Here is a 16,956-nt window from a genome sequence, read left to right on the forward strand (position 1 = left end):
ACCCACTTGCCTGATTGCTTAAGGCAAGTGAGAATGGCCTTCAGGCATCAAGCAGGGAAGTCTGTAAACACAGAAGAGCTGATTCTCCCCTTTTCGCAAAGCAGGCCCTTGTCATGCCAAAACTGATGCATCCGAAGAAGGGGATAACATTCGCCCGGTGTTCTGCTGTTTTAAGGGATATTTCAAAATTTAAATCAGAGGTAGACACCCTGGTTCACATGGAGTCCTCCAGCACCTTACTTGTAGCCCCCAGATTCCCCCAAAATGGCTTAGACAAAAACTTTCATTCTATGAACATTTTAACCCTTAAATCCCCCCTAAACAAGTTTACAATATTTGGCCCTATCCCAAAAACGTTATCATTCCTTAACCTGGGATAACCTTACAGTGGTGATTCTTAAACTGACCTCTGAAGCTGGAAAAGATGTGGAAACCTTGGAATGGCACAACGCTGTCACCCTGTGGGACTTGCCCTTCCCTCACTTGCTTGATCTGGGCAAACCCTCTATAGTCCAAAAAGCAGGCATGCACAAACGTGTGCGCTCCAGTCACAGGAAAGTTGCTCGCCCTGCTCTTCAAGCTGTTCAGGCAGGCAGCTCTGATGACAGCCCGTTAAGGCGCTCTTGGAGCCAACTCTGCTGCACAGCTCCCGAGTCCTGAAGAAACGTGCCCAAGGCCCACCAGAATCCTGGCACCCACTTCCCTTACACATACACGGTTTGCCAATTGGCAGAGATGCTACTATCACTGCTGCTATAATTTATTTTTCATATGCAGTTAGACAGTAGTCATCAGTTTGAGAGAGCCAGACCGAAAGCGGAGGATTTTCTTCTTAAGGTTATGGGATGCTTTAATCTTAACAAAGGCTTTGGCTGCATTTTCATGGAGCTCTGAAGCAGCAGCCACTGCCTGGATAGGAAGTGTCTGAACAAACTGGGACCAAAGGAGGCCCCCGCTTTCATCTGAGTCACTGGTGGTTGTGCTTTCACCAACAAACTCCACTCCACTTAAGCTGGATTCACTGTCCCCAAAGCAGTTGGTGGTGTAGTTGCTCCTTTCATCCTCGCTGGTGTCCACTACAGTGGAGTGGAAGAGGGACTCACATTCAGCCGAATATTCTGAGTCACTAGCAACATAGGCATAGGGGCTAATATAAGGATGCGGAATCCGTGAATAGGCTCCAATAGCTTCTCTCCTGTTCCTCCTTGCCCTCCTAAGGGCGTCTTCATAAGACCCCTCTGCAGACAGTTTCCAGCGCCGATAGTCAGCACGCTTGTGCTTGGGCTTGGCCACCACTGTTTCCCTGCCGTGTCCATGGGGCCTCATCACAGTCTTAAATACGCCTGGCTGCCGACTCAGAAGGTTGGCATCTGGCTGCGGATGGATACCTTTCTTCCCTCTCAAAGTGGTCTTTCTTGCCTTCTTATTTGTATCCAAGTCATCCAGGAAGTGACACTTCTTGCCCACAGGTTTGGCCCTCTCACGTCCAGCCTGAGGTCCATTTTCCAGCACTGTGACAAGATGAGACTTGTGTTTCACCATAGAACTTTTGAGAATTTTGACACTCCTGGTGCCTTTGTGAAGTCTGACTGTTTGTGGCTGAGCAGGTATGAACTGGGCATTCACTAGCAATCCCTCCTCCAGACTCTGAGATGATGACCCCTCGCTCTTAAATTCCACGAACGGTCTGCTGTCCTGACTTGACAAAACAGAGCAAGCTGACTGCATCTCATTGCTTTTAAATGATAGCTTTTTGGGAAGCTGGATGGCTTTCTTTTCCTTCAAGGTTGTTATGTGCTGTCCTGGGCTTTCTTTAGGACATGTCAAAAAGAGTTGACCACTTTCCCTGGGAATATCACTTTTAGTCACAGGGGATCGCATCACTTCTTGAGTTTTGACATTCCTCATTGTGTGCTTGCTTTGATCATTATTAGCATTTGGTGGGAAAACAGCAGGTGCAGGTATCTTTTTTAACTCCATATGCTCTATTTCTCTTGAATGCTGTTTTATGGGAGAAAAGGCACTGTTATCTAGGGTGAGGCTGGTTTCACCGGAATGTGAAGGTGACTGATTGAGATTCTTAATGTTAGTGGTATTGCTAGAAGCAACACCAGCCATCTGCCGAAGACACAAGCTTCCATGTCTCAAAATCCCCTTGGCCAGGTCTGCATTCAAATTCGTTCTTGGTTTATTAGTCCTAACTGAAGGGACCTTTTTTTGTACAAGGCTTAAGATATATCCATCCATTTTTCTGTTGGGCAAAGGACAGGATGGAGAATGAGAGATGTGTGGGAGGCAAGAATCAACTGTTTTTTCTGAGTTGAGTTCAGTTTCAGCACAAACATCAACAGCATTGCCACTGGTTCTTTCTTCTTCTTCTTCTCCTGGGGGATTACTGGTCACCGGCAGAAGAAACATGGGGCTCTGCACTGCAACAGCATGTAAGGGGCTGGGATAACGGTATACATCATTTCCATTTTTAGACACCAGATCACACTGATATTTTGGATGTACATCTGCAACAATGTCAAGAGAATCTGAGTGTGGCATTGGAGAGCAAGAGGCCATCCCCACTGTGTCATTGTGTTGGATTCCTTTGTTATGCTCCAGCCAGCTGATGAAATCTGAAATTCAATGAGGTGGGGATGAAATAAGTAAGGAATAACATTTGGAGTTGAAAGTGGAAGTAATAACTTCCTACTGTAATTTAGATTAATCATAATACATGTCTACAATCCAACTGAGAACATAGCCAAGGATACTGTTTTCTGTAAAATCTGGATTGGCAGATGCCAATCTCAACATACTTAGAGAGCTCAAAGCCAAGGATGGCTCCCTTAACCCACACATTTGAGTCAGATTACAAATAAAAATATAATACAAATTAAAAGCTTTTATTTTGTTTGCATTATGTTATTGTTATAATATTTAATCCCTACCAAATTACTGAAATTCACTTAAAAAAGAAAGGATATAAAGGCGGGGCTGAAGACATGTCCTAGTTCTCTCCATCCCCTACCTGCCAACTTGTTGGCTATAGCCTATTTTTTTTTTCTATACCAGATGATGGTTACACTTAGGGCAAAAATTAGGATATGGAATCAGGGATGAGCCATATTTTGCTTAATCACCATTTACTGAGTAAACCATGATTGGTCCACAGAAGATACTGTCATAAACCATGGTTTGTAAACTACAGTGTCTGGCTTCACACAACAGATCCAAATGTTTTGAGTTTAGTGTGTTGTGTGAATGTAGCAACTGATCTGTTGGATCATACCATCACACCATCCAACAGTTGTCAACTCAGTAGAAGCTCCTATGGTAATGTTATTGTTTTCTGTCCTTGCCATCTATCCCAGCATCTACTGACCAGGAACAAACAAGCACAAAGCTGATCAGGAACCAGAACAGCCCCAGTGGTTAGCTTGGTGGGTTGCATGAACACCCTGGCATACGCTGCAAAGGAAAATCCCCTTAGCCACACTGGGTGTTAGAAATTCTTGCTATACCTGCAGACTTGGGCCGACCTTCAGAGCTACTCAGGGATGCATCCAAAGAGCTGCAGAAGCAAGTACTGGAGTGACAACTGGATAAACACTCACTGAAAACAGAGTTTGACGAGTTGGAGAGAGATCCAGAAGCCCCATCACTCAGCTCATAAAACCCTATTAAAAACAAAAGAATCCATTAAAGCTACTCCTGGTTAGTAGTATGAGAAAGGAATAGGGGAATAATCTAGCATATTCCTCCAGAGCCTAAAATCCTACTCCAAATAAAATGGGAGTTGGTTTAAGAAAACGCGATGGACTGGAGAGAATGTAGCAACCTGATAGATCTGAGACATTTACTTCTTAATGAAAAAATTCCCCTAGTAATTTCCCATTTCTTTTAGTAAACAAATGTCAAATGCTGCTGCAGGAATAGTGCCTATCAGTGGTTTTTTTCTTTGATAGAAACACCAAAATATAGGACTGCAGATGCAATAGCTGTCAGATATACATAAAGGCCAGTAAAAGTAAAGGGAGGCTTCATTTGATATGGGCATCTTTTTGGATGCTGTATCAATAATACAGACCTCCAACCAAGACTGAACCTAAACTAAGAACCTAGAGCAACTCATGTCAGCTGAGCAGGCAGGGGGTTTGCTGCAACCTCTCAGCTTGTTCCTTACAGCATAACTATTCTCTGTAAGTTATAGTTCCTTGGCAGTTGCCTTTTCCATTCAAGATGGAAGCCATCTGACATTTTTTATTTAACACTGGAGTTCTGTGGACTGTACCTAGGGATGTCATAGATGCCTGGGCACCCACAGAATGCCGCATTGCCAAGCCCTCTTCTACAAGACCTGAAGTCTATGGACCACCCTAGCCCAGCTCAGCTACATAAAATGCCTACCTGAGCTGGGACGGCTATCCATGTCTAGGTGTTCATCTGCTGTCTTTTCAACATCCAGCCTCAAATCACTGATCTGTTTGTCCAATTCTTGCAATTGGTTTAATAAGCCAGCATCTCTTCTTCTTAAGCAGTTCTGAAATAATAGCCAGAGAGAAAACAGATTTCAGTATGATCAACCAAGGAAGAATAAATATACTTATAGCAATGTCTAAAATATATCTAGCCCATTGTCACTAGATTTTGTGAACAAATATTGTTTCTAGTAGCCAAAGTTTTGGCTTTCTTACTTCCTGTTCCAAAGGCCAAGTGTTTTCCCTTTATATCATTTTGGTATTGCACACATAAAGAATGAATAAGAAAGGAGTTGAGTGTGCAAGGGTGCCACACACAAACACAGCATAGAGCTATTTTGTAAGACATACTTTTGGTCTCTATATACAGATCCAGGACACTTTTTGTTATTAAGAGAGATTACTCTTAGAGTAAGGGATATTGAAATGTCTTCTCTAATTGTTACCAGAATTATATTTCTGAAAACCAGTGATAATTGTGTTTATGGATCTGTGACTATTCAAATTTTCCCTTCTCCTGTTTCATCTTATCAGATGGTTGAATGCTCATTGGCACACACTCCCAAATTCAACATTCTGCCTCCAAGCAACCTAGGTCCCACTCTAAGAATGACTTAATTCTTGTACTTTCTGAAGCTCACAAATTCCCTATATTTGTGTTCAGCCATTTATCCCACCTCTAGCCTGCAGCTATAAAACATCCATCCATCCATCCACAATCTTACTTTCAAGCATGTTCCATGTGAACCCAGCCAATAATTAGGTCTTTATCTGAAGCTCTTCTCTAGACACCTCCTGCCTTCAGAAACAAGGTGATTGAGCTATCAGATGAGTCTTTACACAGTGGCGTTCCGGCTTTAGAAACTTAAAATTTCCCCTAGTGCTGTCACTAGACTTATGTAGGTGGCCATATTAAATCTGTCTTGTTCAACCAAGCTCTTAATTAACTGAAACCATTTTAATTACGGAGGGAAGAGAAATGCACACAAGGTTTACACAATAACATTGATGCTTTAATTTTAGCACATGGGTAAGTTTTTAGACTTAAGTTGTAATTGCAAATGTTATAAGTTGACAGAGGTGTTTTTTTTTTGTAAAGGAAAGACAGGATAAACTTTAAAAATGAGGCAAGAAACTGAGTTTCATTCAAGATAGTTAAACTCTGGCTGACCTTTTCCTGAACTTGCATAGAATTACAGGCCTATGTTATAATACAGGTTTCCCCAGCCTGGTGCCCTCCAGATGTTTTGGGTTACAACTGGCAGAATTCCCAGCTCTGCTCTTCTGCAAAATAAACAGCCCAAGACAGGTATCTTGTCTGAATTGTTCAGGCTATATATTAGCCTATGCTAATGACAAATTATGATTCTATATCCTTATAAGTGATGTTATTGCGATTAGAAGAACTAGATCAAAGCAGTTGAAGCCCAAGTGGTAATCCCCTTCTTCATCCTCTGTTAGAGAAATGGATCGCTTGCTGGAAGCAACAAGAGAGCTTAAGCAAAAGATATTCTTCATGCATAGTGTTATCAAATGAGTTTAAAATAAGCTCATTAACCTCAGGTCAGAGCAATCAGTTTTCCTGCTGAATCTTATAATTATATCTATCCATCAATATCACTGTTACACAAAGCTTTCATTTTACGTATATACTCTGCTCTGCATCTTCCAATATTTCACTTCATTTCTCTGAAAAAGTACTGCTTCTCAGAAAAAGAAAAATGGAGAATTCACTACCTTATAGGGTTCCATCTGGCAGGACAAATGTGTCAATTCCTCTGCTTCTCAGCATGCTGTCATTCAAGGGCGGTTTCGTGCACCCCAAATCACTTAATAATCCAAGGCCATTCGGATGCTGCTTGTGAATGGGGAAGCACCTTCTGAAGTGTTACTTAAGGGGCAAGCGCTTCAGGTTTTTGCAGACTCTGGTTGCCTTGTTACGGCACATTTATGGAATAATTTTTGACCAGCTGGGAAAAAAATCCATCTGTTTTTTTCACCTTTTCTCCAAAGCTGTTCTGGGCCTATGAGAAAGCTTGGAAGCAGAGGAAAGGAATAGATCTCATTTGGGGAAAATTGGAGATGAAAAGACATTCATCTCCACATGCCTTTTTTCCTAAGAAATGCAGAAGGGCTTATCCTGACAGAGGGAGCACTACATGGCACTGGACTTCCAAGAGCAGGATGAAGAGATACCAATCAGAACACGCCTTTGTTATGCAATCCAATGGAGTGTGTTCATCCATTGGCTACAATGGGAGGGGAAAAACCTTTCCTACTGAAAGAAGTCCTTGTTGACTATGGGCTTTCTTCCTCTATTCAGTGGAGTGTAATTTTTTTCTCCATTTGCCTGAAGGAGGGAGGAAGAATTCCCCTGTATTATCCTACCCCCATTCACAAAGGTTGCTGCTCTCTCTCTCTCTCTCTGCTCTCGCTCTTCTGTCTGGATGAGGGCAGTTACAGAGACAAAGCAAGCATCTTTGCTGACTAGCCACATCCAAGGGTAACCACACCGCAGCTCTGCCTGTGATGCATACTGTGCATAACAACACACGTACATCTGTGTCTGTGCCCCTGGTACCAAGGTAAACAGCAACTCCTGCACTGCATAATTCTCCACTTCAGTTCAAATCTGTTTTCTAGCCTACATTTCCCAGGTTAGTTGTATGCACCCAGGGGTGTCTACGGGGGAGGGGGTAGGGGGTCAAAAAAGTCCAGAAGGTGGCCACAGCCATGTGATCAAAGCGCTGCTCTTTTTTACATGCATTGCGCTACATGTAGAAAAGGGGAGATCTTTGATCACGACCGTCTTGATTTTTCAACCATCCTGTGTATCCGAAATGCATACCAAGGCAGTTAAAAGTTCTAGCAAATTCATACCATTACCATGGGTGCCGTGTTTTGTAGCTTTGTAGCTGTGTTGTGTGAACCCAATCCATTTGATTAATTTATGACTCAGTGTATTGTGAGAATCCAGGAAATGAGTTAATTCAGTAAGAAGGCAAAAGGTATTGTGTGCACGTAGCCTATCATAACATCCTCAAAAGCAATGACAGACAGTCACAAATACTGTAAGTCTCTATAGCCCCAAGTAGCTCCAGATTCTCTTCCGAGAAGCTGATATGGACAGAGAACACCCACGTCATAAGCTTGGCCCTATCAGTGCCTGTCCAGTTCCAATTCTGCTCATGTCAAAATAGTCATGAGATCAACATTACTGGACACAAAAGCAGAGTAAAGAAAAGGTAAAGCCTTCTTCTAGTCAAGTTCAAGTTCAGATACATTTGCATGTTGTTTTCTCGGGGTCTGTAGAAATGGTTTGGCACTGCCTTCTTCTGGGATGTTCACTAACTTTCCGGCTTAGCCTATAGCCCAAGCATGGCTTTGAGGTCTCTATCCAAGTACTAAGCAGGTCTACCCCGGCTCAGCCTTCAGAGATTAACCAAGATTGAGCAGCTGGGAGTCAAGGGATTTCAATCGAGCTCACAGCCATAATGTAGCCTATATGGATATAAGGTTCACATGAGCCTCATTTTTTTACCAGTTTCGGATGTAACTATTTTACAGCTAGAGATTTTCTGAGTGGCAGGATAAGAAAATTCAACTTGGTGAGTTATTATTTTTTCTGGATTACAAAGGAATAAAGAAAAAACGGTTTTAAAGACGGTTTTTTGGATTATATTATCATAATGCCAACCAGCAGAAAAGCAGCATAAATAGTAGAGGGGAGGAGAGGATCACTACAGCAACCTGCAGAGAGAGAGGAATTACACCAGATTTGCTTCAGGAAATGTTTGAGCAACTGGACAGTAAGTTAGCTGAATCACTTGATACGAAATTGACAGCTTTTGAAAAAAGAATGGATGAAAGACTTGTAAAGATGGAAGAGAAGATGAAAAAAGAAGTTAAGAAGATGGAAAGCTTTGTAAAACAAGTGTCTGGAGATGTGAAACAAATTAACGGCCAAGTGGAAATTTTGGAGAGTAAAACAAATTATAGACAGAGAGTTGGAAAGAGAACTAGATAATCTGACAATGTGGGTTTTTACCTAAAAAACAGTTAAAGGACAATGTTAGAAATGTGTTGGACATTTTGGAATATTTGGAGCAGCATAATGAAAAACAAGCCACATTGATTTTCTTAGATGCAGAGAAGGCCTTTGACAATTTGAATTGGGCTTTCTTGTTCAAGATTTTGGAAGATAAGAATTTTGGAGAGAACTTTGTAAAATGGGTAAGACTGGTTTACACTTTACAGAAAGCACACATAATTGTTAATGAAGATCTAACAAAAACCTGAGAGATACAAAAAGGAACAAGACAGGGATGCCCACTGTCTCCTCTCTTGTTTATTTTGGTTCTTGAAATACTAAATAATGATATATGGGAGTAAAGATTTAAAAAGAAACATATAAGTTAAGGGCTTTTGCTAGTGTGGTTGGTTGGTTCTGAAGATCCTTTAAAGGGAATTAAAATATGAATGGGCAAATTAAAAGAATTTGGTGCATTAGCAGGTTTCAAGAGTAATAAACAGAAGACAAACATGTTAACCAAAAATATGAAAATAGAGGGTCAAACAGAATTGATGAATAAAACAGGTTTTAAGATTGAGAAGAAGGTAAAATATCTGGGTATCACTATGACAAATATGAACTGTATGTTATTTCAAAATAACTATGTTAAGACATGGAATGTAGTTTAAAAAGACATGTTAAGATGGGAGAAACTACAACTGTCACTGCTGAGGAGAAAATTTCTGTGATAAAAATGAAGGTCTTGCCTAGAATGATGTTTTTGTTTCAGACAATACCTGTTTTGTCAACTGATGTACCATTTAAACAATGGCAGAAGGATATATCTAAATTTGCATAGCAGGGGAAAAAACCATGTGTTAAATATAAGATGTTAGGAAGAGGAAAGAGAAGGATTGGGTTGACCTGATTTGAAATTTTGTAACTTGCTGTTTGGTTTGGATGAAAGAGTGGGTGCTGCTGAGAAATAGAAAGCTTTTGGAGTTAGAAGGACACCACCTGAGATTTGGGTGGCATGGATATTTGTGGTACGATAAAGTCAAGGTTAATGTGGATTTTCATTATATTAGACGTGCCATATTGAGAATACAGAATACTGTAGATCCAAACCCAGGTTGTGCCTGAAAACACCTTTGTGGCTCTCAGCACAAGAAACATTTTATAGATGAGAAATAATAGGCACACACAAATAACCAATTTATTGTGAGATACTAGAATTTTGTCAAGGGGAATGTAAAATAAAATCAAGATAAGAACTGGTGGTAGAGGGATATAGTTGTCAATGGTTCTCTTATTTACAATTATTAGAAAGATTTATAGTCGACAAAAGAATGCATGGTTTTGAACAGTGTAAGACTGAGTTTGAAACAAAACTGTGTACAAATGATGAACATATAATTGCTAAAATATATAAACTTTTATTGAAATTTAAAACAGAAGAACAAGAGAAAGAATGAATGATCAAGTAGGCTAAAATTTTTGGTTATAAGATACAGATGGAACAATGGGAAAATATGTGGCTGAAAGGATTGAAATTTACACTATGTTATAATCTTAAAGAATTTTTTTACAAAATGCTGTACCGTTGGTATATGTCACCAGACAAATTGTCTAGAATGTATAAAGGCACTTCAAATTTATGTTGGAAAAGTGAACAAGAAGGGACATTTTATCATGTTTGGTGGACATGTAAAAAAGCTAGAAAATTCTCAGTTGAAATACATACCCTGATTCAGAGGATTTTAAAGATTAATATACAATTGTGACCTGGGTTTTTTTTTTTTTTGGTATTTATGGACAATTGGAAAAAAGTTATGGAACTTTATTTTATTTTATTTTATTTATTGTTCACATTTCTATTACCGCCAATCTCCCCCCAAGAGGGGGACTCTGTTTCTGTACATGATAACTGCAGCAAGATTATTGTATGCACCAAGATGGAAAGATTCAGCACTACCCAGAATGAAGGAATGGTTGGTGAAGATGATGGAACTTGCTGAGGTGGCCAAATTGACTTCTTTGATTAGAAAAAAGACAATATCTATGTTTACTGCTGACTGGAAACCTCTTATAGACTTTTTGAAAAAAAATGAACTTGTGATTTATGGATTTGATGATTAGACAGGATAGATTATACGAAAGAAAAGAGTTACACTGTAACCATAGAGTAAGAGGTAAATTTATACTTGTACTTATAACTGGTGCAAAGAAGACTGGAAGCTACTTCTTTGTATCATTTTTCTTTCTTTTCTCTTTTCCTTTTTTTTCCCTTTCTTGCACTTCTAGCTTTCTCTTTGATTTATTTGTCTTTCCTTTTTCTTACTCTGCATTACTTTTTATCTTCTTTTTTAACAAAAAATCATATATCTATATATCTATATCTATATCTATATCAACTTCATGTCTGGAAAAGACCATTCATCAAACACATAAAATCCCACAGGGCCTTGGCACCCATCTTAACCCAAGGTCTGGGGGGAAAGCCAGGTTTTCAGAACTTCCTGAGCATCATCAGGGTGGAAGACATAACTAGCAACATCTGGATGGCCATTGGCTCCCTACCTCTGATTTAGAATGTCAGTTCCATGGGATAAGCACTGATCTTTATATTACCTATATACTGATGCAGTCTCCTTAAGAACTAAAGCTATTTTACATAACTTTATAGATAAATGGCAGAAATAATAATCAGCTTGTAATTGCCGCTTTCCTTACAGTATCTACAAAATTTTAAAGAAAGAGGGCAGTAAAGATAAAACATCATGTTTAGATTACTGTGTGTATATTAGTTTAAATATTTGAACACATCAACCCATAGATTGATCCCCAACACTAGCAAGCTACATAAGGCTTGAGACTTCCACCTGGTAACAAAGAATATCTGAAGATGGAATCAGAATAAAGTTGAAATTCTTCTAAAAGAATTTCTCTGTCTCCTTAGTAGAAGTTGTCTTGAGAACTACAGGATCTAACTACCTGCTCAAACAACTCACATTTAGCAAAGTAATGTCTGAATTCAGCCACTGTGGTTTGTAAACCACGGCTCATGGCTTAGCAAGCTATATATATTAATTTGTTTATTGTATACCACTGAATTTACGGCAGCTTACAACAATATGAAACATAATAAAACCACTACAAAATCAGAAAGATCAAAATAAAACAAAACTATAATAAATAATACATAATACCAATAAACTAATTAATTAACTAATAAAATCTGGTTTCACAGTCACTCCCCAAAGGCTTTCCAGAAGACTTCATTCTTCACTACCTTCTGGAAGCCACCACCAAGGAGGCCAGCATATCTTCTAGAAGGAGGCTGTTCCAGAGGATGGATGCCATGATCAGAAAACAGAATTTCTGGTTTAGTCCCCCTCACCTCACAAAACTGGAGGACCACAAGTAGCTTCTCCAGGAGCATCTCTTCAGTCAGGCCTCAACACTAGTTGAAGTAAATGTTCTTGAAGGTACCTGGATGCCAGGCTATGTAGGAACTTGCGCGTCAAAACTAGCACTCTGAATTGTACCTGGCCAGAATTCAGTTACAGTTAATTCAGCAAATAATGATTAAGTAAAGCATGAGTTAGCAAACTGTGTTAATCAGGTTGCATAGGAGGAAGGTCTCCCAAAAGTCATTTCATCCATCCCCTGAAAAACCAGGAAATTTGCTATGATTGCATTCTTGATAGATGAATTTACATACTCAGATTTTGCATCAAAACTTCTAAAAAGGGAACTTTACTACCTTTCTGAGAAAATCTGTCCCTCTGCTGAGCAACTAAAACTGTTAGGAAGTTTTAAAATTCTATTTTACCTGAAAGCACTAGTTAGCTTCCTATCTATCATGCAGTAGGTGGGTATATTGACAGCCCTTCAGATGATCAGATCTCCAGGCTTAATATACTCAACTCCTGAAAAAAGTCCTCATAATACTTGGCGTCTAGGCCCCTCACCATCTTTGGCTACTCCCTCTGGACATATTCCAGTTTGCCACACTATCCTTAAAGGAAAGAGTCCGTAAGAGTTCACAATACTGCAGATGAGATTTGACCAGTAACCATGTGCATTAATTAACTGCATTTAAATATTTTTATTAATTAATGTTAATTGCATTGCTATAAATCAAATCACACATCATTTTTGTCCTAGCCTCATCCGGTTTCTGGAGTAGGCCTTCAACATGCTATCCAGAGACTAAATATGGACCATGGAACACAAAAGGTTTTGCATCCCTTAAAAGCAAAAGAAACAGCCCGTATTATAGCTGGATTCACTTCCGTGTTTGACTGAGCATCACGTATGAATCTAGCCACTGTCATTTACAAATCACAGTCTATAGCTTAGTGCAATATGTGGATCCAGCTATGGTCCAGCTTTATATGCAAATCTCAAAGCTATCTGTCTGAAAGCAAGAAAGTGGGGAGGAATTATCTTTCCATTTCCAAGCCAATGCCCTCTTTGTTGTTTATTCGTTCAGTCGCTTCCGACTCTTCGTGACTTCATGGACCAGCCCACGCCAGAGCTTCTTGTTGGTCGTCAACACCCCCAGCTCCCCCAGGGACGAGTCCGTCACCTCTAGAATATCACCCATCTTGCCCTTGGTCGGCCCCTCTTCCTTTTGCCTTCCACTTTCCCTAGCATCAGCGTCTGCCCTCTTACTATAATAAATTACTTCCTATTTTGATATCTTTCCTGAGGATATTAATAGGTGGGAATGGCTGGAACTAAAGCTGGTTAACATGCAAATGAACTTTTTGCATTCTTGCTCCCAGCTCAGACTGTATAACATAGGCTGAATCACATGCATGCCTCCCCCACCTCCCCCGGCACAAACTATTGGATGCCTTGGATGCCAACTGGTAAAGCTTGTAAGGAGACATGGAAAATTTCCATATTCCCAACTGCTCCAGGATCAGATCTGTGGGTATATTTGGAATACTACCTAGTTATTGGAAGGGAAAGCTATGTAGTTGACTAGAACCAAAACCACCAAAATCCTAAAGCACAGAAGGAGATTCTTCTTACCTCTGAAAGGACTGATATATTTTAAGATATGCAAATTATAGTATCTGCAACAATTGCAAATTACAGCAGGGCAAATGGGCTGGAGGGGGATAGAGTTTTCTTCAAGTTGAGTTTGACTCCTGAGGTGACATCATGGACACATCCACAGAGTTTTCTCGGCAACAACAATACTGAAGGGATTTGCCACTGGCTTCTTCCAGGGAGAGAAATAATGAGGACCAAAAAACAGGGTGAGCAGTAAAGACTGAATTTCACAAGTCTCAAACTTTTGGGTTTCTGTCATGTTCCCTGCCACATTCTGCCTGTTCCCCATTTCCCTGAAGTTTCTGAGAAATTGTAAACTTGGCATGTCCTCACAACCTTTAATATCAGGTTCAAAGTCAGCTGTGTATCATCTGCAACATTTCCCTCTATTTTATGGCTTTTGGCTCCCTGACTCTGCAGACACAGAGCTTTGCTGGCACAGAAGCCTTGCCTTGCCTTGCCCTGGCAGGGAACTCAGATCTGTGTGACACAGAAACCACGGGCAGCCTCTTTATTGGCTGCTTAGGCAACAGCCCCAAGACTGTAGTTCTAACAATCCTTTCTTTTGATTATGTCTAAATTAACAGCCTTCCTGAAAAGTGATGCCCTCCAAGCCCCTATTAAAATGATGAACAGGAAGACCTCCAGATTCACTGCTGGTCGCAATCCAGCAGAGAGCTTCTTGCTCCAAAAGCCTCACTTCCCCTCCCTTCACATGTTTCACTGGAATGCAACTGGGAAAGGGGATGGGATTCCAGTTGAGCAAAGCAGCCCTCGATTTTGATTTTTTTCCCCTTGAGCTCTTTGCAGCCTTTGTGTTAAATGTGCTGCAGAGAACACCATTGATTTTCAGTGCTTCATATTCATTTCAATGGGATTTCTGCAGCTATATTGTTTCCTGGGAGGACAGTACCCATTATCCCCAGCAGCTTCATTCAAGAACATTTGCACCCAGTTTGCAGAGTAACAATGGAAATCAGCTGATGACTGGATTCATTTATGTCCTTTCCTCCCGCTCTACTACAGCATTAATGCAAGAGACCCACATATGCTCCTGCGGCACTGACAGAAACTCAATAAGATAAATGCTTTCTTCCCAGTCCAGCCCCAGCTTTTGTCTACTGCCAACACCAACAACATTAACAGCATCTGCAGGAGGTGAATTGATTTCCTTCAGCAGCCAATCTAATATGCAACTTGATGCCCAACCAGACTCCTGCTAGGCTCCTCCTAAGCCTTCACACATGCACACACCCCCATATGTAAAAGACTGGAAGAACTGCACTAGCTGCAGCACCAAAGCCTAAATGTGCTGGATTTAGGGGGAGGGCAAGGGGGTTATTCCCACTGGTCCCATTCAGTGCAGGTGATGACAAAAAAACCCCATTTAGACCTGCAGTAATTAATCACCATATACTACAGGTATGGCAGCTATTGTTAGCCAAAAGAGGATGGGCCAAGGGCAGGCCATGATGCAGAAGGCTAAGAGGGGGAGGCCAGCTGTCCTGCCCAGGTGGGGAGACTGCCTCCACCACACTGTTAGATTCTCCTTAGTACTGTGTACACCCAGTCCTGGAAGTGTGCTGTTTTGGAATACTGAGAAACCACCCTTCATCAAGCTGCTTAAAAGTCCCCGACAACCTATCATGGGGTTCCTCTCTGCCCACTTATTGCTCCATTTGAGCCCACTCCTCCCCACAGCCTGCCTGCCACCGACCTCGAATCTAAGGGGACCTTGCAGGTACCTTCAGCCCCTCCAGCAGAAGCAAGCATCACATCCATTCCACAAAAGAGTCGGCGTCTGCCTCGCCATTCCCCCCATCTGACACCCCGAGCCATCCTCAGTTCAGCTGAGCTGCTTCTTCGGGGAGGGGGGATGAGGAAGCCGGTGCCTCTACGGTGCTCCATTGTACGACGATGCCCCACTTCGGCCGAGGAGAGAAGGTTGCAATTTCCTGCGGTCCTCCAGCCTCGCGACGCCCCAAACTAAAACTGCTCGCTTTGAAGGGCGGGGGTGGGATCCGCTGTTAGCAGCTCGAAGTGGGGCATCCTTACCTTGGCAGGGTCCGAGCAGATATTTAAAACCTCCGACCCAGCGTGAGTGACCCTCATTTTTCAAACCCTCTTTCTCCCTCTGCCCCTGCCCCGTTTCTCTTCTGCACCGCAAACGACCAGGCGCAACCGATGCTCGACAGAGACCATTTCCCCCGCCAGCTCCCTAAGACAAATGGGAGACACCCCGAAGAAGAGGGGGCGGAATTTCATGTGGCCACGGTAACCAATTCCCACCTGCGCGGAAGCACACGCACCCTACATAGGCGCTTTGTACACGTTCAGAGACACCCTTCCCACATGTTGGTGGGAAGGAATTGGGTTAAAATGGAATTGGGTTAAAATGAGCCCAAGAGCCGGGTTCCCACACGCCTTCCTTCCGCAGCTGACCAGGTCCAGCAGGAGTCCCCGCGGCCTCCCCCTCCCCACTTCGGTCTGGCTGCGCCCCTGCAGCGCACCGACCGGCTCGGCTCGGCTCACCAGCTGCCTCCGCAGGAGCAGGATGTTCTCCTCCAGGAACTTCTCCTCCAAGCTGCGCGGGGCGATCCCGGCTCCGGCTCCACCTCTCGCCGTCTCCCCGGAGCAGACCCCGGCCAGGGAAGCGGCGGGCGCGGCGGCCAGTAGCCGCTTGACGCGCAACTCCTGGCGCTGGCGCAGAAATTCCAATTCGGCCAGCCCGGCGAGGGTGGCCTCCAGCCGCTCCCGGGTGCGCAGCCGCTCCGCCTCCGTCGCCTCGCTCTTGGCGCCGTCCCTTGCCCGGCGTGGATCGGGCTCCTTCCCCGCTGCAGCCGCAGCCGCAGCCGGTGCCACCTGGCCCTGCTGCTGCTGCTGCTGCTGCTGCTTCCCTGGCTCCGGACTCGCCTTCATCCCCGAGCCCCGCTCAGCGCAGGCAGAATCCCGTCCAGAGGGCACTGCAGGGGTACCGAACCTCAGTCCTCAGACTCTCAGAAGCGGGCGGCGGACGGCAAACCCAGCCGCTCTGGCACCTCCTGGCAGCAGCATCCCCTCTGCCCCGCCCGCACCCTGCAACGTCGCCGTCCCTTCTGCTCCCGCTTCGCCGCTGCCTGCCTCTCTATCCCTCGGCGTCCTTCTTCCAATCCCCCTTTTCCCTGCCCGGCTCCTCCTCTCTCTCTCTCTCTCCCTCTCTCTCTCCTGGCTGTTCTGCATTTCCTCGCCCACTCCGTCTTCCCCGCCTCTCAGACCAGCCGGCCCAGAGGAGTCCCGAGGAGCAGCGCCCCTCAGGATCACGCGCATCCATCCGCCTGCGCCAAAGAGCCGTCTGGCCGCCCCCGCAGGGTGGGGCGGTACCGCGTTTCCTCCCTCGTCGGACTTTCCTCTTTACATGGTGGAACT

General features: G+C 43.1%; 1 protein-coding gene across 1 annotated transcript; it reads right to left on the minus strand.

Annotated features, from left to right (window-relative positions):
• Positions 1 to 322: 322 nt before the first annotated feature.
• Positions 323 to 16,572, minus strand: DACT1 (dishevelled binding antagonist of beta catenin 1). Its single transcript, XM_063290473.1, has 4 exons — positions 16,084 to 16,572; positions 4,399 to 4,531; positions 3,513 to 3,668; positions 323 to 2,624 (listed from the first exon to the last, which is right to left on the minus strand). Exons 1-4 carry the CDS (start codon positions 16,468 to 16,470, stop codon positions 778 to 780), a joined length of 2,523 nt encoding a protein of 840 aa, XP_063146543.1. The 5' UTR covers positions 16,471 to 16,572; the 3' UTR covers positions 323 to 777.
• Positions 16,573 to 16,956: the final 384 nt, after the last annotated feature.

The sequence above is a fragment of the Candoia aspera genome, chromosome 1, assembly GCF_035149785.1.
Source record: "Candoia aspera isolate rCanAsp1 chromosome 1, rCanAsp1.hap2, whole genome shotgun sequence".
NCBI lineage: Eukaryota > Metazoa > Chordata > Lepidosauria > Squamata > Boidae > Candoia > Candoia aspera.